This window comes from Balaenoptera ricei, chromosome 14 (genome assembly GCF_028023285.1).
Source record: "Balaenoptera ricei isolate mBalRic1 chromosome 14, mBalRic1.hap2, whole genome shotgun sequence".
Taxonomy (NCBI): domain Eukaryota; kingdom Metazoa; phylum Chordata; class Mammalia; order Artiodactyla; family Balaenopteridae; genus Balaenoptera; species Balaenoptera ricei.
Window position 1 is genome coordinate 66,021,780 of NC_082652.1, and position 25,499 is coordinate 66,047,278.

Genomic DNA, 25,499 nt, shown 5'->3' on the forward strand with positions numbered 1-25,499 from the left:
TTCCAATATTTAGATGCCTGGCAGAAGAGCGGAAGAATCACTGAAGGGGACTTGAGAAGGAGCAGCTAGAGAAGCAACTAAGTGCAGTGTCGTGGTAGCCCTGATAGAAAGTGTTTCTATCCAGGCGGAGGATCCAACTGTCAAATGAAAGGGGCAGAGAATGACCACGGCAAGAGAGATGTCATCGGTGAACTGAACAAAAGCCATTTCTGTGGTGTGGGGAGAACATCCACCTGATTGGAGTGGGTTTAGGAAAGAATGGGAGTAGAAAAATTGGGGACAACAAAGATAGACTAGTTTTGAGGAATAGTGTTGTGCAGGGGGCAGAGAAAAGGGGCAATATTTGGAGCAGAAATCAGAAAGGGGGAGGATTTTTAAGGTAGAAAGTACTAGAACGCATTATGTATTTATGAGAGTGACCTGGAGAAAAAGGAGAGGTTGAAGCTGCAGGAGAGAAAGGAGAGAATTGCAAGAACGAAGTCTTTGAGAGACTGGATCCCAAAGTACAAGGAAAAGAATTGGCCTGATAAGGGAGCAAGGACACTTCCATTATATGAAAAAGGCAGAGAGGCAGAGTACGTGGGAAAAAAGCAGTCGGAGTATGAATCTTATGGTCGGGAAAATGAAGCATTTCTCATCTTGTCATTTCTGTTTTCTTACTGGAGTAAAGGAAGGAAGGTGGTTAGCTGAAACTAAAGGGAAGCAGAAAGTGAAGAATGGAGGAGAAAGGAGAAAATGCAAAATTGTTGTCTCAGCAAGTGGGAGAGTTAATTTGCTAGGGACGTATAGTAGGGGTTTCAGGCAGTCTTCAATGCCCATTTGAGATTCATCATCCTTAATTAAAAGTGAGCCAATCAACCGCATCACATGAGTTCAAGTTTTGTCCTGCAGCTCACTGCCTGTGGGAGATGTAGAGTGTTGGGTGCCAGGTGGATGGCCCTTTCAGAGGAAACTGAGGCTAAGGAAGGTTAATTTCCTAACGCAGCTCACTCAGCCTGTAAGTGTAGGAGTTAGGATTTGCACCTTGCTCCATCTTTCTCCAGAATCCACTCTCTCCCCAAGGAAGACACCAAGAAGACAGAGGACACAATCAGCTGAAGGTTTCATTTTCACACGGTGGCTCTCAGCATAATTCCAAGTACTTCAGCTGAATTGCTATATTCATAGCAGCCTCCTCTTAGAAGGTTATTTCAAGCATATATTCTAAATGTTATCACAGCCCAGGATACATCGTGATGTACATTGTAATGATCCAAAGGCAATACATGACATTTTGTAAGGATTAGATTTTGTTTAGTTTTCTTGGTTTAAGAAATAAGGAAATATATAAATTATCTTATAACATTTTCTATTGAAAACAAGTTATAAGACTTTCAAATTTTGTTTCCCAAAGATGTAGACTTATATTGAACACCTTATTTCCAGTCCCAGGTAAATGGACCACTCAAGTCTCAAGGGAGCCAGGAATGGCTGTGCCAAGGAGAGGGGACAGTGAGTGGTCCAGTGACCAGAGCTGACTAGACAGTATAGGCTGAAGGATGAGCGCAGCAATTAATCCTTTGTCCCTTCCATCTCCAGCCCTGTCTTTTCTAGTGCCTTGAGTTCCGTCTTCAGCAAGTGGGACCTCCCGGTCTTCACACTGCCCTTCAACATCGCAGTGACCCTGTACTTGGCGGCCACGGGCCACTACAACCTCTTCTTCCCCACGACGCTGGTGGAGCCCGTGTCTTCAGTGCCGAACATCACCTGGTCAGAAATTGAGATGTCTTTGGTAAGTCACCAGTGGCAGGTGTGTGGGGCCCTGTTTCCACTGCAGACCATCTCACTCACCACTTTGTGGACTACTCAGGCTCTCATCTTCTCTAGATGCACCTCCAGCAGATGTTGGGTCTTAGCAGAGAGGAGGACAGGAAACGGTCGCTGCCACCTCCATATGTTCTTTCAATGAACCCCTACTGGAGACCTTATTTGTATTAGGCACTTTATCAGACACTGGGAATACATGGAGAATAAAACAACATCCCTGACATTGTGACGCCTACACTCTGCACAGGGAAACAGATAATAAACAAGTTTACAGATAAAGGTTAAGTTGACAATACAGAATGGTGGGATTAAGGGGAAAATATTAAATAAAACAGATAGTTGGGTGAAGGGTCAGGACACTAAAATAATGTTTAAAATTAAGATTTTAAAGATATTATCAATAGAAGATGGTGTTAAATTTTTGTGTATTTTCCATATCAGCGGTTCTCAAGCAGGAGTGATTTTTGCCCTCCTGGGGAGCGCAAATGTCTGCAGAAATGTTATAATTATCAAGACTGGGGAGAAAGGGTGCCACTGGCATCTAGTGGGTAGAGGCGAGGGATGCTGCTAGATATCCCACAGTGCACAGGTCAGCCCCCGCCCCACAGCAAAGAATTAACCAGCCCAAAGTGTCAGTAATTCCAAAGTTGAGAAACCCTGCTTTATATTCTATTGCACATGTACATATTCATTTATTCTACTGATCTCTAGACGTCAGAGATCAAGGGATATAATAAAAACCTAACATAAGATTAAATATATAGAATTGTAAAATTTTGCCCTTGTTAATGAATATAGAGATAGCTAACAGCTTACACTAAAGCAAGTTTATTATGTATCAGACACTGTTCCAAGCCCTTAGCTTACTAACTCATTTAACCCTCATCATAACCCAATACTGTTAAGTACTATCATCGTCCCCTTTTACAGATGGGAAAACCAAGGCACAGAGAGGGTTAGATCCCTGAGGTCAAACTGTAGCTAGTGCCTCAAATATTGTTCACAAAATCTGATTTCTGAGCCCTCCCCACCCAACCAAGTCCTTTGTCTAGATGTGCTTAAACCTCTTTGTGGCCCTGGTGCCAGGCAAACACCAGGTGGGGTGGATAGCACAGGTCCTGCAGCATCAGCCAAACTCTGAGCCTGAACCTGTCAGAAAAGGAAAGGCTCCTCTGCCCCTCATGGCAAACGTTGCTGCCAACAATGCCAAACCTTTTTCAGGTTTTTGTCTTTTTAAAAGCTTTACCTGAGGCTGAGGTTAGAATGGGATCAGAGGCAGGATTAGGGTCTAAATTCAAGACAGTGGAAAAGACAGAGCCCTGCATTTAAGCAAAAGCCCACCTTCTCAAATGGAAAACTGCTGGGGTCAGAGCAGGGATGAAACTAACTTTGAATCATCAATGATCAGCCATCTGGTGACTAGACACACGGCCTCAGGGGCACAACCCGCTATCCCTGAGCCCTACAGGTGAGACTGGTCTGAGTGACAGCCACAGGGACATGTGGCACTGCCAGAGAGAAAGGGCCACCAAGCCCCCCACCCACCCTGCACGGTGAGGCTGTACTGTCCTGTGCTGAGGGGACCAGAATGGAGACATCCACACAGAAGAGGTACCTCTTGTTCATCTTCAAAACAAACAGTTAAAAAGTGGTAGGAGCCAAATCCAGATACCCTGAGGCCCAAGCTCACCCTCTGAACTCCCCACCACCACCACTCTGACCACTGGCTCCTTTTCTTCTGCACATCCAGATCTGAGTTTTGAAGAATCAATGCCATTTCCCTCTTTCTCTTCAAAACAATGAGGGGAGTGACTTCTGTTTTGTTTAACCAGCTTGTTGTTGTTACACAAGGATTATCCGGAGTACATAGGAGGCCGTTCCTTAGTAAATTTCCACCACACACCTGACTGCACTTCGCACCAGGGTATTGGCTGTGGCCCGGAACGCAGCTTTGAGGGACCAGGGCCACCATTCACCAGGCTGAAATTTGGAACCTGGCAGAACTTCATTCTAAACCCAGGCTTCACTCCAAAGCAGCTTGTCCCCTCATTCTTCTCATTCTTGCCTGCTTGGGCTTTAAATCTGGGTTCCCAGTTGGGAAGGTGGGAGTCGGATTCCCCGCAGCATCCTGCATTCCTCAGATGTAGGGAAGTCATGGAATATTTACTGAGTAGATTTCCAACCTGTTCCCACTCTGAAGCTGAGGTCCCTGGACTGGTACAAAGGGTTTTCAGGGTTTCTTTAAATAAGACGGGGCCCCCACCCTATGATTCCTTGCAGAAGTCTATAGACTCTGGCTCAAACAGTGCTTGGTGATTAAAAAGCCACCCATTCAGAAACAAGAAGGGACATAGTTTAAAAGCTCTCTGGGACTCCTCAAATTCTCTAAAGAAATCAGACTGACTCCAGAATTAAGTCAAGTTGTTAAAAAGAACAAAATTTCATCAAAGGGAGAAATGCAATGCACTCCCAACATCTACAGTAGATTGTCTGTAGCTAATCCATTGGTCCCCAAGCTCTGTTGTACATTAGAGTCACCAGAGGCCCCAGCCATGCCTCCCGACCCGCCACACCAGTTAAAACAGAATGTCTGGGGAGGCGCCAGACATGAACATTTTTTAAAAAGATCTTTGGGTGATTCCAATGTACACAAAGTTTGGAAACCACTGAGCTAATCAACACATATTTATTAAGCACCTATTATGGACCCAGGTAAAGGAGCCCTGTCCTCAAAAGGGTCGTGTGAGCTGGTAATGGAGAAAGGAGTTGGCAGAATATTAAAGCTGGAAGACAGTCTGTTAAGACAGCCTCCTCATCTTACGGAGGAGGCCACCAGAGCTCAGATGAGGAGGCGACATGCCAGCGGCTACACAATGACCTCCTGCAGAGCCCCCTAAAAGCTAGAGCTCTCGACTCCCAAGCCAGTCCTCTCCCTGCCCTGTCAATCTCCCTCCTTTCCTTTTTGCCCTCAAAGAACTTTTTGCCAAAGTGTGGGTGGTTCAGCTAGGGCAAAAAAAGGCTATCTGACATCACTGCCAAATCAATCATCTCCAATTGCAGCACCACCCAATGACTCTCAGGCCCAGGGATTTGGGGCTCTGTGCTGTTCTCCAGATGTTCCTCGCGCTACCTTTCTGCAATGCTAAGTGCTCCTCCAGAGCAGGGGAAGTGGCTTCTCCTCCTTCCCAGGGTCCCACCATCCGCAGGTAGCACTGAATGTCAGGCAGCTACCAGTAGACTAGGGGTCAAGCTCAGAGGCTCTAGCCTGGGCTTGGCCACCATGAGCTGGGTGACCTTTGGTCAAATCACTCATCAAAATGGCCTAGAATATTTCCAAAATTCCTGGAGTGTTTCTAGAATTTCAGAAGGTCTAGAGGAAATCCCCTAGTGCCTGAAACCCCCAATGGCAATCCAGGGAGGTATCCTCTGGTCCCCTCAAAGCAAAAGCCATGTGTCCCTCAGAAGCACCTGTGTCGGGCCTCTGTGTTGGGGTCCTGCCCGGCTTTGCATGAGGGATGCTCAGATGCCTGCCAGGTGGTGGAGTGAGGAGTTATTTGTTCCAGTTTGTGCCCTCCCATGTTCTCCCCCACACTGGAGGGCACAGCCATCCTTCCGTTCCACCCCATTACCCACCCAGGAATGGCTCACTCCTGGCCCTAGGGCCTGGTCCTTGCATTATCAGCCCACGCTCCAGTGACCTGGATTCTGTTGACTTTGCAGCTGCTACAAGCCATCCCCGTCGGGGTCGGACAGGTGTATGGCTGCGACAATCCCTGGACAGGTGGTGTGTTCCTGGTGGCCCTGTTCATCTGCTCGCCACTCATCTGCTTGCATGCAGCCATTGGCTCAATCGTGGGAATGCTAGCAGGTAGGACAGGGCCCCGTCTCTGCAGGGATCATTTTCCTGGGGTCATTTTTCCCCAGCACACAGCAAATTGTCTAGACTTATCTTCACTGGAGTTTTTAAACACTGTCAGAGCTTGAGAATTATTTTTCCATTTCTCGAGTCTCCAAAGGGAGCAGATTGCAGTAGCAGGATGTGTGGAGAGATGCAAAGGGACTGAGACATGTTGGCCTGTAAACTGAGCCCCTGGGAGCTGAGGGGTGGGAGGAGGAGGGTAAGCCGGTGAGGGTGGGGGCCAGTAACAGACCAAGCAGAGGTATAAATGATCCAGCCCTTCAAAATTTTGACTAGGCTAAAAGGAAAACTTTTCTCAGAAATTGAATTGCCATTTGACAAATGTCATTTAATTTCTATATATGTGTCTATATACACATTTATATGTGTAACTGCAGACAGTAGAGTCAGAAATAGATGTCAGGCGCTTTAAGAATAGGAGCCTGTTGACTTATCGCAATATTTTTCAAAAACTTCTTGGAAGCACAACTTTAAAAAAAATTGTTTTATTTGGAAATAATTTCAAACTTATCAAAAATTATGAAAATAAAAATAGTCCAAGAGGCACCCACAAATTCTTTACCCAGATCACCTGCTGTTCACATCCTACCCCTTTTGCTGTCTTATTTCTCTATCTGTATATATAGATATAGCTATATCTGTATATACATAATGTTTCTCAACCAGTTGAAGCAGAACTTTTTCAATTGAAATCTTTCTTGCTAAAAATGCAGCTGCTCTGGCCAAAGGAGTGGGGAGGGCCTGGAGTCCCACCTCCTTGGCTTACCCTCACCACAGAAGTAGTCATACCTCTGAGTGAAATCTTTGAAAAACAGTGGAAACCACTGCTCTCCTCCCATTGTTGGTTTCCTAAGACCGGACACTATTTGTAGAGGCTCCTCTGATGAGTAGGGGTAGCAGGTGTGGGGGGAACGACGGAAGAGAGGCCAGCTGAGACCTGGCACCAGCGTGGGGTGATCTTTGTGCTGTGACCCTGAATCAGCCAGAAATGCAACACCTTGTCCCACAGCCCTGACGGTGGCCACGCCCTTCAAGACTATCTACCTGGGCCTCTGGAGCTACAACTGCGTCCTCTCCTGCATCGCCATCGGTGGCATGTTCTACGCCCTTACCTGGCAGACCCACCTGCTGGCCCTCATCTGCGGTGGGTATCTGGGAAAGCTGGCGACCAAGTCACTCTGCTGTTCCTTGCCCTCCCCACTCCCCTGGTTATGTGACATCCATGGTGGCCGCTAATCAGTACTGAGCAGTAGTGATGGAAGGACTGTGGCTGGGGTCCTATCACTAGAGGGTTTAATGGTAGGGTCCCTAACAGCTGGGGGATTTGAGGCTCCTCCACTGTCAGATGGAGTCACCACCACTATTACTGCTACTATATGTACACAGTGTTATAAATTTCACGAGGAAATCCCACATAGGTTTCCTCGTGTGCTAGTGGCAGCGTTCCTGCCTTGAACCTTCATTCAAACACTATTTGTAAGGCACCACTAAGTTCTAGGCCCTTGGCTAGGCATGGAAAATACAGAGGTGACCACATCCTCATGAAGCCATGGTCTAGCAGAGGAGAAATAATTGCACAATTATTCAGGCTAAGATATCTAAAAAGATTGTTGGAAAGATCCAGTGAGATGATGTATGTACCTGGGAGCACTGAGGTCCCAGAAAATGATAACATAGCACTAAGGAAGGTTGATTTCCATAGAGTAAACAGAGAAGAGAAGAGAAATGGGCCACGGTCATTACACCTGCACCCCAGCACCATGCTCTGTAAAGGGCAGAATATCATCTAGAAGAGCTTTTCTTGTTTTTTCCCCACTTACGTGTGGAGACTGTAAATGACTTCCATGTCTCTTGTATCCTCCTCAGCATCCAGCACAAGGCTGGGCTTGGAGACAGTGGGCTCTGTAAATATTCACCAAGTCAAAAGTGCCAGGTATTTTGAGGCTCAGACTGTAACTGTCTTTGTCCTTCAGAGGAGTGGCAGATTCCTGTGGCTGGAACCATCTGGGAAGGCTTCAGGAGGAGGCTGGGGTTTATCTCAACACTTTCAGGGTGGGATTTAGATAAGCAAAGATGGGGGAAAAGGTGTTCTGGACAGAGAAACAGAACAAAGGTACAGCGGTAGAAGGAGCTTGTCCAGAGGCACCAGGGGCATGGATGAGCTCCCCTAACTGTCCAACTACTCTCATCCTATGGGTGAACCCAGATGCCTGGCTCAGGGACCCAATAAGGTCCAGCCATGGTGGGACTTGATTAATGTCCAACAGCATCACAGCAGCTCAGAATCTTGGACAGGAGGGACTTTATCCAGAGCTCACATAGTCTGACCACTCACCCCCCCAGACAGATAATCATCCAGCCATCCAGCCTGTGCTAGAGCATCACCAAGGTCAGTGTGGACTAGTGAAAGATGCCTGTTGACCCCTGACTCTATGCAAGGCCACCATGGAAGTGGGGAGGGGATAAAGGGGTATGTAAGCTTTAATCTCTATCCTCAGAGAACACACAGCCTGATGGGAGATGGGTCACATCTACCTGCAAAGATAACTAATAATGTCAGGCAAACATGCCAGATGTCAGGGTATGGTGCAAACACCAAAGCTGCTGGAGCCAGAGTGGAGCCCTGCTCTTGGGGAGGGCTGGGGGCGGGCCCTGGAAAGCTGACTCCCGATGGTCCTTGTTTTTCCACAGCCCTGTTCTGTGCATACATGGGAGCAGCCCTCTCCAACATAATGTCAGTGGTAAGTTTGGGGTCTCCTGACACTACCCTAAAGTGCCCCTCCCCAGCCAGGGCTTCAGGACATTTGGAGTCTTGTGATTGTGTTCTGGTAGCTAGCACTCCATACAACACCCTTGTCAAGGTTTATCCAGGGTTTGTGCAGAGAAGGACTGGCAATAGCATACATGTGCCTCTGAGGGTGTGTGTGTGTGTGTGTGTGTGTGTGTGTGTGTGTGTGTGTGTGAAGGAAAGAGTATTGTAACCAGCAGTGGAGAACATGGATGGACAGATGGAGGTACTCATGTTTGGCCGGATATGGGAGATCATCCCTGGGGGATTTTCAGCTCCATTATTAAAAGATTCCGATTGTGCCCAAAGGTACCAACACCTCAAATTAAAACCAACTACTCTGATATGATAAATCCAGAAACCAATGCCCCATCCTCAACCCCTACCGCATCCTTCTCCCCCAAGGTCTCTGGAACCTAGGAACATTTTCAGATCCCAGTGTTTTTGATTTCAGGTTGGTGTGCCACCAGGCACCTGGCCCTTCTGCCTCTCGGCACTCACCTTCCTGCTCCTGATGACCAACAACCCGGCCATCTACAAGCTCCCACTCAGCAAAGTCACCTATCCAGAGGCCAACCGCATCTACTACCTGACAGTGAAAAGCAGTGAAGAAGAGAAGTCCCTCAGTGGTGATTAGCCAAGTTACAGGCAGAAATGCTCTTTGCCTGGACCTGGGTCTGCTCCCTGTAATCTCAACTCTGGGTCAATCAGCTGCTGCACTCACTTTCTTTGCTTCCCTTTGTACCTGTGTGGAACCAAACACACCTGTAACTCCCTTTCCCTGGTGCTGATTTTCTCTTCCTGCCCAAATCACCTTAACTAACCATTGTGCATCGTTAGAGGAAGTTGGTGATGAGCTTGCTGGCACTAGTAGTAAGGCATGTGTTTTCAATGTCATTGGCTTAAAACAAAACCATTCTTTGTATTTAGTCTTTTGGAAAGGTGATTAAGAGATGATCTTCTTGGCATGTTTAACTAAATAATAGATGCTGTGAAACTGAACTTGCTGAGTGGTTCCTGAGTGGGTGAAAATTCGGGGGATGCAGGCACCACGGTGCACGGAGCTAATGGCTGATGGGCACATACAGCTTTACATTAAAGAGAGGAATTTCACACAGGTAGTTTTAAAGTAAAAACAGGGACAGCTAGGGCACTGAAAGTGTCTAAATAGGGAGTCTTGAATGTTCAGGGGTCAAAGTAAAGGACAAGAGGGTATTCCGTAACAGGAAGGAATCAATAAGTTAGAATCCTATATGACTCATGATGAAGGATAAACATTTCTCAGTGTAGGTCAAGCCAGCAACTTTGAGCAGGGAATTCAGTTGAGGAAAGTACCTGAGCTCAGTATGTGAGAGGCTGGGGAAATTTATTTCATTTTCCTGTCTGCTTGTAGGTGTTGGAAACTTTATGAGATTTATGATACTTTAAACAAATGGTTAGCCTTGAGTAGAAGACCAAAAATTATCCATGAATTTCATAATTTGCCCTCCCAATTATAGGCATTAGCTTACATTCAATCTTTACTTATATATAGATCAGGGGTGGTCAACTTTTTCCCAGAAGGTGTCAAATAGTAAATATTTTTGGCTCTGGAGGCTATACAGTCTCTTACAAACACTCAACTCTGTCATTGTAGAGCAAAGCAGTCTTAGACAACATGTAAATGAATGATGGTAGCTGTGTTCCAATAAGACTTTATTAAGCAAGCAGCTAGATTTGGCCCACAAGCCATAGTTGGCTAGTCCCTGATGTAGATGATCAATATAACAATGCTTAGGAGCTGGAGATCCACATATAACAGTTAGGAGCTGGTGGGAAGTGGGCAGACCCAAAGGACACCACCATGTTCTTTACACCAGATAAAGCCACAAGGCATTTACATGCTGGGTGATGGTGTGAAGATTCTTAGGAAATGGAGGGCACTCAAGAAACAGAGATCAGTGTGACCAGAAGCAGGAAAACCTGCCCTGAGGCTCTTTCAGAGACTGACAGGCCCAGTGATGAGCACTAAGAGGCGTAGTTTTACACCAGGATTTCCTTCCACACACACATCTGGGAACCACCCCTAAGGCTCACCCTCTCCGGCCCCTCGCTCTGTTTCCCCTCTGCCAGCAGGTGCACCACGATGAGAGGAAGAAGAAAACTCAGGCCCTTCAGTGCAGGGGTTTCTAGGCAGGAAGAGGAGGGGGGCTCTGGAATCTCAGGGTTAGAAGGGAGCATGCAGGCCAGGTTGTCCCACCATCCTGTGATGAGTGAACCCCTCCATATGGAGGATGAAGCCTTCTGGGGCTCAATCACCCAAAACGGAGGGAGACACCCCACCCCCACCCCGGCTATTCTAACAAGAGATAGAACCAGAAACCCTATTCGTTCATTATGGGCAAATTGTCATAGGAAATCCCCTCTTCTCTCTGTTAAGCCCTTGAGAATCTCCACCCAAAGCACTGGATCTGATGGGAACAGTCCTTTAACCATGCTTTCTATTGGATTTTCAGGAGAGGAAAACTATTTGGATATGAAAAATGCTTTCAGCTCAACTGGACAAGATTATCTCTCCCCCTCCCTTCTCTCCCCACACCACTTCATAGTTTGTCATTTACAAGGTACCACTTTGGTCACTGGTATCTGGGTTGTATTTCCCTCCCAATTTCCCCCTTTAACCCCCACAGGAATTAAAATTTAACTGTAATACAAGCTGCCAAACTCATTTGGAAAAAAATGGATAAAAGCTAAGTTATTCAGAAAAAGGAAAAAGTATGTCCAGCAAGTCTGGAAAAGCCACAGGACCCCAGAAACTCTATAATGCACTGTGATCAAGATGGCCAGGTATATATATACAAATAGAAAAACACATTATCTGTTAGTGTGATGTAAGAAAGAACCGCCGGGGCCAAGTATTATTAATCACTGAATTCTCTTGCCAAGAGGAGTTGTACAGGAGTGATAAAATGTTTTAAAAAATATATATTTTGGGGCTAAGAGGCCGAAAATTGATGGTAATTTTTCAAATTTGTTCAAACAATCTCCTTCCAGAGGCAGAACAAATCTCATTAAGCCAGGCTGGTGGGCAGAAGCGGCATCTCTCTCTCTCTCTCTCTCCCTCTGTCTCTCTCTCTCTCTCTCTCTCTCTCTCTCTCTCAAGTATGGATGAGGGTGGGGCAGAAGTGAAAATCCCCACTCCTCTAAAAAAAACTCTGCCCAGTGCAGGGCACTCTTCCCACAGGCCATAGACAGATGCCCAGATGTTCTCTGAAGTAGCCCAAATAGCCTTTCGGGACCTGAAACCTAGCTCCCTGGAGTGATCTTGTCCCACCTTCACCAGAGCTTCGCCAACTACTGTCCCTTTGAATGAGTATGTCATGAGCCTTAACCTTACAGATTCTCACCACCAACATGGGGTTGCTTGGGAGCAGGCCCCCAGGAGGGAAGGAGAAGGGCTTCAGGGAGCACATCATAGCTGTTTTCCTACTATCACCCCAAACTACCAGCAGCAGCCCTTGGGTATACAAATGATAGTTGAACATAAGTATTTATGGATGAACAGAAATAAGCAGTCATTAAAGAGAGTAGGAATGTATGTGTGGGGTTGGGGAGGAGGGGGCTTTAGAGGAGGCACTGTCTTAAACTCTCTTTCCCCAACATACCCCTTTCTCCCTCTCTCCACTGTCTCTTCCCTCTGACCTGGCCATCTCACCCTCCCATTTTCATCTTCTCTCCTACAACACTGATGAGTTCTACTATCACTGTGAAATAGTTTTGTTCTATTTTTAAAACAAAAAATTCTATTTTTTGTTCTATTTTTGTGCTGTATTTTTAAATAGTCTTAAATCATCTCTCCTGTCTCTTCTATGATAATTGAAATAATAAAATTTTTTACTTCTTCTTGGTCAAACTTGGGAGTTTGCTAGGAAATAATCCATTTTCTTTAATTGTAAAATTTTGTTGCCATACTATTACTCATAATGTTCTCATGATAATTTCTATCGCTCCTGTTATCTGTTGCTTTGTCTCCTTTTTCACTTCTAATCTCATGTAATTTTGTTCTCTTTTGCTTAATCAGGCTTGTGAGGGGTTCATCCATTTTATTGGTTTTTTTCAAAGAAACAGTTTAGAATTTATTTGTCCTTTTCTACTCATTTTGGGTTTTTTTTTTTTCTATGTCTTTTTCCTGTTTTCTCATGGTTTATTTAAATGTTTTTTTTCCTAATGTTTTAAAATTCATATAAAGTTCCTTTATTTTAGATCTTTCTCTTTTAACAGCAAAGGCATTTTAAGGCTATTAATTTCCCTCTGGGCACAGCTTTAGCTGTGTACTGTAGGTTTTGGAATAAAGTATTCTACTTTCATCAGTTTTAAACAGTTCATAACTTTACTTTTTATTTCTCTTTGATGCAAGGATTATTTAAGAATGTGTTTTTTAATTTCTAGCACTTTAAACTTTTTGATATTTTTTAACTTCTTATATCTAGTTTTATTGGATTATGAGCAAAGAATATGGTTTGTTCAATCTCTATTTTAAAATGTTATGCATTTTTCTGTGTGGCCAAGTATTTGATTGATTTTGGACATACAAAATGCAATTTTTGATTTGAAGGAAATACATATTAAATTCATTTATTAATTTCATCATTCAACTCTTCTATGCACTTATTTATTTTTTGTCTATGAATCTTAATTCTGAAGTGTTAATTAAAATTTAACTATAATTGTATAGTTTTATTAAACTCTCTTTGTATTTCTGAAATATTTGTCTCATATATTTAGCAGCTACACTGTTTGGTGCCTATGGACTATGACTGTCATTGTTTCTTCTTAAATTTTATCTTTTACTATTACAAAGTACCCATTTTTATACTCATTAGTGCCTTTAACCAAATTCCAACTAAGCTGACATTTATGTTGCCATACTTACTTTCTTTCTGTTTTGTTTTTGTTTTTTTTCTGGTATTTTCTTATCCCTTTATTTTAACCTTTATCATTTCCTTTTAACTTTATCATTTTCTTTTAACTGTATTTCTGACTTCATTCACTCATTTATTCAGAAGATATTGTATGGGGAACTATTAATATGTTACTCAAGCCCCCTTGACAACAAACCAGGAAAGAATCAGACCAGTTCCTGCCTTCAAGGAATTCATTTTATGGGGATTTGCCTGACCAGGTGATTAGTCTCACCTGAGGTAAAGGTGAGGATGTCACCACAGACTACCTGTGCCACATAAGGTCACAGCACCAGTTTCATGATTTTGAGTGAATTATCTTGTCGGGTTAGTCTTCTGTTTAGGAAAAGTATCAAGCATGATGTTAAGGGTTTCAGGAAATTTTCTATGCCTCTTCTCCTCTTGTCCTCTATCTTGCCATTACCTGCTGCCCAAACATTCCCAGCCATCCCTTCAGTTCAAGTCTTTGAACCTGTTAAAATGTAAATAGTCCTGGGAAGGTAACACAGTAAGCATGATCAATCACTTGCATCTTAGTTTGAAGGAGTCATTTCTGAGAAAAGGTTGGATGAAAAAGGAGGGGAGAGTACAAAGGAAAAAATGGGTGGCACATTCTGAGAGCATCTTTGGCAAGGGAGGGCATGCTGACATGGGGCCGGGCTGGGTGAATGAGGTCTGGAGGCCCCTTTGTTTCATCAGGAATGATGATGAAACTGTCATATTCGGCTTGGAGAAGAAACGTCTGGGGCCATGACTGTCCGTAGTATGAGGTAACACATGTGGAAAAAGAAGTCAGTTTACTCAACAATACTTCAGAGCATGGAATAAGGACCACTACGTGGTAGTGATAAGCAAGCAGATATTGAATCAGTGGAGAGGGGTGCTTTTTCACAGTGGAAGTTGCCTGAAAAATGGTTGTCCTGTGAGACCCTGAGCTCAGGAACAGGGCTGGGGGCCTGTTGGAGATGCTTGCTTTGGGTGGGGGTAGACCAGATGACCACTGCAGCCTCTCTTCCAACTCCAAGTTTCAGTGATTCTATAGCCCTGAGTTCCTACAGAAGAATAAGGAGGAGGTATCATTAAGGTGGCAAAAAGGTAAGAACATGGAGATAAATATATCAAAAATATACCATTGCTGCCTTTATAGCTTTTCCTAGAGCTTGACTAGTTATCATTTGGTCAGTCTACGAAAATGCTCAATATGGCTGCTTATGTGAATGCAAACTGAGGGGGCAGCATCACTCAACTGTGCCTTGTCCTTCACTTTCTCCTCTTCATCACTCTCCCCTCTCCAGGGATTCTTCTTCTGGTCAACCCTCTAAGATCTTCCCATCAAAAAACTTAATCTTCCTGGCCTGCATCTGTGGCTACATCAAACCTGTGTGTCCCAGTTTGTCTGCGCTTCCTGTATGAGTCTGAGCTTTGTCTCCTCAGGTCATAAAGGCTGTGAGGGTCTGGGGAGAACTATTACCTAAAACCAGCTAGGAGCTGGCAGTTTCAATGTGGGTATGATTTCCACTCAGTAAACCACAGTCTCACCTGACAACTTGAAAAGGTATTCACTTTTTAATGTGAGATTTTTCAACTTGCCTGGCTTTCCCTGCCTCTTGCCATTCAGAGAAGATAGAAGAATCCATAGAGAACACTTCTGTCCCTAATGGAACTATAATTCCAAGGCCCCAAGGAGGGAGGCAGGGGGCATTGCTAGATAAGTCCTTATTCTCTGTGAACTGATGACTAGGAGTTGCCAGCCCCTCCTACAGCTGCACAGGCTGCTGGAACAGAATGAAGTAAAGGAAGTAACTCTCCGGGGAACTTCTAGCTCGGCTTTCATTTATTCCACAGGAACTCTAGGCTTTTCCCCTGGAGGAATCTGACCTCCCCAAGTTTGGCTCCTGGAGGTCAATGCAGGCTCCTCCCCCTACAAAGTTGGAAATGCAGAGTTGAAGCCATGAGCATTATGAAGAAGACTTAGTTCTGAAGTAAATTCTGATGACCAAGCCCTCCAGGAGATAATCTGTACACATAGATTATCTTGGGGATACCCCAGAATCTGAGCTGTGGCCTCTGGTAGGACCCTCAGGGGACAAGAGTCCACCTCAGTCTTCTGCTTTCCAGGAGGACTTGACTGCCTCTCCCTAATCTAGTGTGCGTGACAGATACTCACCACACTTCTGAGTACACAGCTCCATTTGGCTCATGGAACATGTGAGAATTTCCTGGATGGCTCCTCCCTCCCAGGTGATCATTTCTTGTCTTTTCAAACTGGTTACATGTTGTACGTGGGTAGCATCTCCCTGTCACTTTTAGATGCTTAGGGGCTGGAGTGAACACACCACAGGAAGTTCAGGAGCCTTCAAGGAGAGGCTAGAGCAAGAGGTCAAGAGATGGACCTCCAGAGCTGAGCCAAGAGACCAGCCAGCTGGGGGGACAAGGAACGTGTCCTCAGCAGACCGCCATGGGCCTTGAACTTGCAACACCAAAGGAAGGCCCCCTGTGCTGGAAGCTGACCTCTTGTCAGTTCCCCACCCCTCCCTGGAATGTGGGTCCCTCCGGGGCTCCTCCCCCACTCTTTTGTTTGCTTTCCTTCTTCATAAGGCCCTCCGTGATCAGGACCCCTTCTCTGCAGTTCCAAAACACCTGGCCTGGTGAGAAGGGGGCCTTTGACGTCAGTGGGGAGTTTGTCTACTCAGGTGTAGCTAATATCCTCAGTGTGAGGTTCTGTTTCTGAACTTGGGTAGCCACCTCACACCCTGTCACTGAGGGGGGTTGGGGGTATACATGTGCAGGGGTGGGGGTGGGTATACAGTTGATGCTTGACCCATCATACTCACAAAGCCAAACAAAACATGTTTGGATTGGGCCTCATCCCCAGACTCCAGCCCACCAGAGCCCCGCCCCCCCCAAAGGCCTCATGGGACTTGGGAGGGCCGCTTCCCTAATATATAGAGCTCAGAGTCCTTTCTGGATGCGGGGGTTAGGTCGTGCCCTTCTTGCTCTGAGACAGCCCCCAGGACCCAGTCAGAAGGAGGAAAGGTCTAAAAATTTCCACAAAACCGGAAAGACAGCATCTAGTATCTAGGCTGTGCAGAAATATCCATCAAGACGCTGATGGCAATACTGTTCCCCAGCCTGTGCCCTGCCTGTGGGGGGGGGAGTTAAGGGGGTTCCTTGAGGTGGGAAAGCAAATTGGCACCCTGAGGAGACAACACTTAGGTAATTGCTTTAAAGGCAAATACTGGAGCAAGAATTCTAAGGAGAGGAGTAACTGGGAGGTGATGCCTGTGGGAGGACAGGGAAGCTATTATCAGGCAGTCCAGGCTCTGGCCCTTTAAAGGAAACCTGCCTGATCAAACCAGTTTGGGGGAACCATGGTAGCCAAGCCAGTCTTCCCCGGGGAGTTTAGGAAGGTCGGAGAGTGAGCAAGCTGCAGGAAGAACGTTGTCTTTCCTCTCCCTCTTCCTCCATGGTACCCTTCCTCAAGTGGAAGGCATGCACAAGGCATAGGGTTAGGAAACGCAAAGGGAATTTACAGAAAGCCAGTAAGAGGATGAGCTGCGGGCTCTGGGAACTGAAGAGGTTCGGCTTTAGGGAGAAGTCCAGCGCCTGAGTTGAGGACCAGAGACGCCGCCCAATTGGAAAGAAGCTTCTTCCCAAATCCTGGTGGTCTAGATTCCTCCAGCCCTGTGCAGAAAATCAAAAAGAGCTCAGGTAAGAGGTCCTGGGGGAGAGAAATGAATCAGATAGAGCCCTAGCCAACAGGACCATCTATCTGACTTTTCAAAGGAAGAGAAAAAAGATAGGCCAATCTTTTTCCATTCCTTTCTTCTGCTGAGCTGCAGGAGGGCAATCCTGGGGTGGGGGACCTTATTAAGAACTCCAGAGAGAGTTCAGATCCTGGAAGCTTGAAGCTGGAAGGGCTCTTAAATAGTTATAGTTCAAACCCTTTACTTTTAGATGAGGAAACCATGGCTTGTCCAGGAACCTGTCCAGCTGATAAATGAGCCTGGACAAATGCCCAGGTGTTCTAACTCACAACCCTGAGCTCTTCTTGCTCATCTGGTGATGGATCCAGGTTACCCATCAGCCCTCAAATCCCCTTACCACCTACCTGCCCACTGGATGAGCCTTCATATTATTTATCATCCTTTCCACAACTCTGTAACCCACAGCTCTGACATCAGTGTGGTTTCCAGGACAGCCCTGTGTTGAGCTGACTGTGGGATGCTAATGAGGTAGATCTAAAAACCTTCTTCCCAGGAGTCCTTCCCTACCTGCTGCTTCCAGGGTGGAGACACCTGGTCCAGGCTCCTTGGTCTCTCTCCTCAGGTCCTGTACCCCTTCCACAGACAAGCCAATAGAACTAGAGCATCTCAGGAACCGCAAATATCTTAACATCCCAGCTTAACAGCCCATCTCCTCAATGGCCCTCTCTTACATGGCCATCTTAGATTAGTTTAGACATGTTGTGTGTAGCTACAGAGAGTGGATGTAGAAACATCCAGAAGGAAACAGATAGTCATGCCATGAGGAACAACATTCCAGGAAATTGAAGTTATCTGATCAGAGAATGGGATCTCCTCAAAAACTGGCCCCAAAGGATATGAGACTTGGTGAACTTGCTGAAGTTAGGCCATCCTGTGAGTCTTGGAAAGCCCATGGCCAGGCCTCTGCCTGCTTTCACGTACCCCTTCTCTCAGACTTGTATAGCATCCACACCCTCATTTAAGGTTAGAGGGGAAAAATAAGTTTACTCTCAAGTGCCAACTGTGACTAACTGCTATTGGTTGTCTGGAGCTTTGTGTTAAGAAGGATTCTGAGGCTGTATTGAAACTTATTGGGAAAGAGTGCTATGATCAGTTAGTTATGTTTGCCATTGGTAATGCAAAGAAAGGGTGGCAGGGAAGAGGATGTGGGGAAAGGGTGTATGGAAACATTGCCACAAGAGAAGAAGCTGGTATACAATGGCCCAGAATTTCCTTGGGCTTTCATTGGATGTCACAAATGCAATGGTACACAGGTGGGTTCTTTTTATTTGTTTTTGGTGACTTTTGTTACTCCTTTTAGGATATGATATACTTCATAATTTTTTTTTAAATAAAAAAGTCACAAGTCCATTGATATCATTTGCGAAGGCTCCAACTATCTGTAAAACACCTACACTACATGAGAAAAGAATCAAAACCAGGACGTCAAAAATCTAGCTCCATGACTAATTAGCTGTGTAGCCTCAAGGAAGCTGCTTCTCTTTGGGCCTCAGTTTTTTTCTGCTAATGCTTAGACCTAAAGTTCACTTGGTTGTCAAGGATTGATAATTTCAAGTAGTTTCATTTGATTGGAAAATTTTCATGTGCATTTTTAACTATAAAAGTCCACCATGGCCCTAACTCCAAAATATGGATCTAGGGTACCTTCTGCAAATAATGGAATGATCCATGTGGCCAAATAAGCCAAGGATGGCTTCATGGAGGAAGTAGAACATAAAGCAGACATTGAAGGGTGGATAGAAACTAGGCAAGAAGAGGCACAGAGGGCCAGAGATGAGGCCAGAATGCCAAGGCAGGGTGTGTGTTGGGCAGGGAAGGATGAGCAGGATGATGAAATCAGCTGTACTGTGGAATACCTGGAAAGCATGGCAGAGGAGTTTGAGCATTATTATACTCTTGGCAATAGGGAGCCATGTAGATTGTTGAGTAACAGAGTCTTGTTATGTTATGGTCTAACAGTTGAAGCACAGAATGGATTGAAAGGAGGGAGACTGACAATGTAGACAGGTAATTCTGAGGTGTGAGCTCGGCGTAAATAGGGGAAGGAGAGTGAAAACTCACTCTAAAGGAAGGTCAGTCAGGTGTTACCCCAGTGACAGAATGGGCACTCTGACCTTTGCACTCTCTTCAGCCTCATTCATGAGGTTGTCATAAGGCATCATGAGGTTAAATGAAGGACCAACTCATATATACTAATTAATGTCTTCATGGCATGAGACAGAGACACCAAAGTCCCCCCAGTACTCCAAGCCTTCATTTCCTCCTCTATGAGGGGGTGGGTACTGGGGGGGGGCACTGTATGAGAGGGCTGGACTGGATAATCTCTAAAGCCTTTTCCAATTCTAACGTTCGATGCCTCTGATAGTTTATAGAATGATCTTTGAAAAATGTCAACTAAACACAACTTCACAGAAAAAGATAGCACCTCATTTACCACCCACAGGTATCTATATCACACACACACATACACACACACAGAGTAGCCTTGAAAATTACACATCACAGTGCAAAGCTCAACTTCCACATGGGGAAACATATGCCCAAATTGCGGCCAAAGTGTTACCCTGTAGAACTGGGTGTAGGAAAAAATCAAATTATATACTACTGTCACTTCAAAAAATCCTTCTGGCATAGTAGCTAGGAAATTGCCTCATGGTGTGTGGTTGTGTCTGCCACAGTAAGTTGGAGGAATAAGAGACCCAGAGATCTGGGGAGGGATGACAAAAGGGTCTTGATAGTAGGTTACAGATCCTCTATATGTTGGGCATTGCTAGTGATAGATGGACAGTATTGGTCCACCTCCAGGAGACAGGAAAATCTGTTCAAAACCTGAGAAAGACAGCTTGTAGAAGGAGTATAGGTAAAGGCTTGAGTAAAGGTTGATTTTAGTAAAATAGACTAGATCATTTTTCCTCTTCTGAAAGATGTCATATATGGTTTGGGTTTGGTTTTTCCCCTCAAAGAAATTGCAGCAAGCTTCAAACTTGTATTTGACAGGTGGGCTCTTCTGTAAAATGTTTTTTACCCATGATATTTGAACGGATGGCATTTTCTGTATGTTAGCAGTCAGTAGAGATGTGGGTACTATGGGATACTACTCTCCAGAAAAAAAAAAAAAAAAAAGTGCTTCTGAACAAATCATTATGGCTCATGACTATTCTTTCCTTCTCTGAGTCAATGGGAGGAAAGCATCACTGGACTCTTGCCTGTTAAAACACAGGATGGTGGCAATCCTCAAGGGCAGGGACCGTGCCCGTGAAATGGTCCTGAACAGCCCCAGTGTGAAACTACACACATTGGGACACTTAAAAGGCTTGTTAGAGGAGGGAGCAGCAGTTCCTACACCAGGTGGGAAAGCCGAGGAGTTACTCAGCTGCTAAGGTTTACCTGCAGGTTCTCAAGGACAGAGCTTCTCAGCACATATGTAGCTGAGCCAAGAGAGCAAAGCCCTTGGTCCTCGAAGCAGACAGAGGGGGGCTGGTGTGGCCAGAGTCCTCAGGCCCAGGCCGTAAACATCATCATCTGTTTTCTGCACCATGCCATACAGTATTATTTTTATGTGTGCCATGATGCTGGGGGGCGGGGGGAAGGGGAAGCTGGAAAGAACTCCCCAGAGTGAGTTATTGTCAAATAAAAAATTTGTTCTTGGGCTTCAGAACACCCAGCTACCCTCTTCCAAGAAGCTTTGGGGTTTTCAACCACCTGGTGTAATCTCTTGTTAACCAAAACAAATCACATCAAGCAAGATCTCTGTCCTCAGTGGCCTGTTTTATTCTCTCTCATTAACTGGGTTCTTCTATCCACTCACGAAGGATTTCTGGGTTTCTGGTTGGTTGGTCATAGATGGCCAATCACTTTATCACATCTATATACTTCCCTTCTTTTCTCCAGTACTGCTGGAGATAATCAGCTCTTGCCCTGAAACTTCTAAATCCCTACACAACTCAGGTATTTCCATTGTTAACCTATGAAAGACTCACTTTTATTTCAATATTTATCAAGCATTTAACATTTACAATGAGATATATTATTTTTTTAATAGTTCATACCCCAAAATAGCCAAAGGTTATTCATTTTACTATTCAGAAATTAAAATGCCTAGGAAAATTATCCCTCATTAATGCATTCAACAAATACTTCTGTGTGCCTACAATAGGCCAGGCTCATGCTAGGTGCTGGAAGTGCCAAGATAAACCTCTGTAACCCAGGCTGTCAAGGATCCCACCGTCCTGTGAAGGTGACAGATAGGAACACGAGGTAGGAGTGGGTGATGGTAGGTATAAAATGCCAGGCCTGCCCTGACTTAAGGACCCACCCTGCCCAGAGCACAAGCTGTTCCAGAGACATGGCCTCCCTGAGGAGATACTGATATGAGCGCTGCAAAATTATTTTCCCCAACATTTTGCAAGCATTAATTTCATCTTCATAACAATATGAGAACGAAATAGCAGGTACCCTCCGAAATATCTGTCATCATTCTATAGGTTGGGTTTGCAAGGTCAGCTCTATGGGGTCTGTATATCTCCATCTGAGCGCCGTGCTTGCAATGAGGGAAACTGTCAATGAAATTACATGACTTGCAAAATGCCGTGCAGAATGAGCGATGCTGGTTCCTGGCCAGTGTTATCGTTGTTTTCTTTTTTTCCCACCACACCAATGGAATATTTATTTCTAGAGCATTTGATAGATGTGTTCATGATATTTTTGAAATTGCCTTTATCCATTATGAAAGCCCTGAGAATCTGTCCCAAAGGTAGTGGTAAGTTGCTATCACCTTAGCTTTAAGTATTTTCAGAGCCTCGGGAAATGTGTTACTTTCTCTCCAGTCTTCCTTGTGGCATCCTTCCCACCTGTCATCCTCACCGCTTGGCCGGCACATCTGGAGGGGCCATCGCCCTCCCTGGGTGGGTGGTCTGCAGCTCAGCACTCCCGTCCTGCCCACAGGAGGTCCAGGAGCAACCCTATGTCAGACCACATTTGGGGCTACCTCCCCAATCACCCCAAATAAGAAAAAAAAATGTGTTCAAGGAAAAGAAAGATACTCTCCATTTTTGTTTCTGTGGCTGGGACATCGATTCTAGGAACACGTAGTACTGTGGACCCTGCCCCACTTTCCTGGGCTCTGAGCAAGCAGCACAATCTAAGTGCTGAAAGCGAATGGCCAGGGCAGGAAAGGGGAGCCAGGTCTTCTGCGGCCATCTGTAGAGCAGCAAACTGGGAGTCTGGAGACCTGGGTGCAGCTCCGGGCTGTGCCATGATTAATAAACTATGTGACTTGGGTGGGGCGAGGTGATCTCTCTGGACATGGGAGGTAGACTGTGATCTTGAAGATCCATGCAATTCTGAACCTATGATGCTAAGGTCAAAATATCGCTCTGTGCAGGGCGTGGCTGGGGTGGCTGACCCTCGGCACGTGAGGAATGAGAAGCCCTGAGCCGGCAGAGGTGCCCTTCCAGCCTGGGAGGTGTACGCTGTGGACTGGCTATGGGAGAATGCCCTGCTTTGCCAGATGATGCAATAGTACCCCCTCGGTCCTCACCCCCCTGCACAGAACCTATCTGCAGAGGTGCCCTAGGGCACGCTGACATTCCACGTGTGTCTTAAGCACAGGGTCAACGGGGCTTCTCCAGCCTCTGGAGTTATGGCTCCATGGTGACCCACGGGCAGGGTGATGAGTGAAACAGGGGCTTTTTTCCCATCCCGAGCCTACAGGGAAGGGACACGGTCACATGTGTGACCTTTCAATCTGAGAGTATAGACAGGATACCTTCCTTGCTCACACACGTCCCGCATACTCCAGTTGTTGGTCCTGCTATATTCTCAGCTTTGCTAAAGTTGTTTCTACATGAGCAGTGTGAACTAGACCAGTTTTTTCAAACTTTAATGTGCACACAAGTCAGTTGAAGATCTCGTTTTAAAAAAAAAAAACAAAAACAAAAAACTTATTCCAATTCAGTGGGTCTGAGATGGGACCTGAGAGTCTGCATTTCTAACAAGCTCCCTTGGATGTTCGTGAAGCTGGTCCACAAACCAGACTCTGAGCAGCAAAGATGCAGAGAAAAGGACTGAGGGCTGAGAGCCACATGGCTCACTGTTTGTAGGATGCTTCAGAAATCATCTGAGCCTCAATTTTCCATCTTTCGGTGATAACAATGCCCAAGTGAGTTAACTTATAAAAGTGTGCAAATGTAGTAACAGTGTGAAAGCTCTCCACTATTCCAGGCAGCCACTTGATCATCTAACTCTAGACTTCACTGGAACCACAAGCAGAAAGTGTGAAAAGTGTCTATCTCGGGACCACCACGAACTCCAATTAGTCAGTGTGGGCCAGGCGTAGTAGGGTTTGGGGCACGCATCATAACAAGCCATCAGGTGACCTGACACTGTCAATTCTCAGACCCAATTTGAGAAACCCTGTCCCAAGTGATAAGCTACTCTGTTCTCCACAAGGGTAGAAATGTTTCTTGTAGCTGATTGCAGCTTCTTAGCTCCCCACAGAGCAAACCAATGTGCACAGAAATCGCCTGGGGAATCTTGTTGAACTGTAGATTCTGATTCCATCAGTCTGGGTGGAAACTGAGATTCTGCATTTCTAACAAGCTCCCAGAGGAGGCTGGTGCTGCTGGTCCAGGGACCACACTTTGAGTAACAAGACCCTAGATGAGAGGTTCTCAGCCCAAACTGCACATTAGGGCCACCTCCTAAAACATCCTGGGCATTAAAAACTCGGATTTTTAAAAGTGGTCTGGGGTAGGGGTCAGGCATTTTTTTAAGCACCCAGGAGATTCTGATGTGCAGTGAGCACTGAGGACCTACACACACAAACTCCCTACCGCAGGCGGAGGCCAGGGCACCGGCTGAAGGACGGGAACGGGCAGTCGGCTCGGGTCCACCATCCATGCCAGTCCGAGGCCGAGTGAAGGAGGTCTTAGAGCAGTGCCTTACTGGGGAAACAAGGCAGGCTGGCCCGTCCGTATCTTGACACTGACAGGTGTCTGGGATGCAGTTTCTGTGAGGAAAGGAAGCGGAAGTTTCATCGGGAAGAATGGAAAAGAGGGATTTTTCCGCAGATACTGGTGCAATCACTACTGCAGCTCAGACCACACTGCTCCTCTGGCTCTGCACATGATTTCCCCGCACTCTCTGCTTGCCTCTCGGGGGGTGGCCCAGGGTGGGGCACTGACCTGTCTTGTTTTGCCCCCGGCCAGGCAGCGCTGGGGGGCAGCCGCCCACGACGAGCCCAAAGGCAGATGAGGGCTCGGAGGCTGTGCACCCCAAGCCCAGGAACGTGTTCCACATCGAGTGGTCATTCATTCGCAGGAGGAGCAAAGGTGTGCGCTTCCCACCCCCACCCCCCCAGACCCCGCTCCCGGGTCCTTGATTTGCTCACCTCTAAAATGGGGACCATGGCAACACCTCCATCACAAAGCAGTGGGGAGAGCCACAAGGGTGAGGTTCAGTCTCATCACCCCCGACCTCTGACCACAGCCACGGGTTCCAGGGTCTAGACGCCCAGGGTCGGGGAGACTGGAGCCATGACAAGTAGCTGACTCTGTCAGTCTAGGCCAGGGGGTTGCAAACTTCACTGCACATTGGAACCACCTGCATCTCATTCCCGGAAGTGCTAATCCAATTCACCCGGGAAGCAGCCTGGGTGGCAGAAGGAGCTTTAAAAGCTCTCCATGAGGGAGTTTCCTGGTGGCCTAATGGTTAGGATTCGGCCCGTTCACTGCAGAGGCCTGGGTTTGATCCCTGGTCAGGGAACCATCCCATATGCCGTGCAGCACAGCCAAAATACAAAAAATAAAATAAAAATAAATAAAACCTTGCACTTTTAAAATGACCCCCAAAAAAGCTCTCCATGAGATTCTAATGTGCTGCCAAGTCACAACCCCTGATCCTGATGCTGCTGGTCTTGATGCTGATGCTGGTCCTGATGCTGATGCTGGTCCTGATGCTAGACAGTGGTGATGTCTACACAAGGGAACAGATGGAGAGCCCTGGAGGGGAGGGGCTCCCAAAGGCCAAGAGGAGGGTCCAGAGGGCAGCCAAAGCGGGGAAGCCAGAAACTTGAATTTGGACGCTGAGGACATGTTGTCTCAAACAGGGAAGAGCTGGCAGCGGGGGAGGGGTGTGGGGTCAAGTGGGGGTCTCCCCAGTCAGATGGATGGTAGGAGCAGCGTCATGAAGACCCAGGGCAGAGGGGCAATCTAACTTTGCCCTCCAGAGAAGGGAGGCGACTTGCCCAGGGTCACACAGCTGGTGAGGGCATGGCAGGG

General features: G+C 46.2%; 1 protein-coding gene across 7 annotated transcripts in view; it reads left to right on the forward strand.

Moving 5' to 3' along the window:
• SLC14A2 (solute carrier family 14 member 2) overlaps positions 1-25,499 on the forward strand; it is a 450,747-nt gene that overhangs the window by 411,362 nt on the left and 13,886 nt on the right. For 5 of the 7 annotated variants that reach the window (XM_059894582.1, XM_059894579.1, XM_059894578.1 and 2 more), the window contains 6 exons: positions 1,579-1,771; positions 5,527-5,674; positions 6,735-6,869; positions 8,417-8,466; positions 8,968-9,142; positions 24,429-24,551. In XM_059894582.1, the coding sequence (XP_059750565.1) occupies positions 1,579-1,771; positions 5,527-5,674; positions 6,735-6,869; positions 8,417-8,466; positions 8,968-9,142; positions 24,429-24,551 (824 nt within the window). Of the gene's footprint in view, positions 1-1,578; positions 1,772-5,526; positions 5,675-6,734; positions 6,870-8,416; positions 8,467-8,967; positions 9,143-16,423; positions 17,165-24,428; positions 24,552-25,499 lie in introns of those variants that run through there. The other 2 variants (XM_059894583.1, XM_059894584.1) reach the window with 1 other exon arrangement.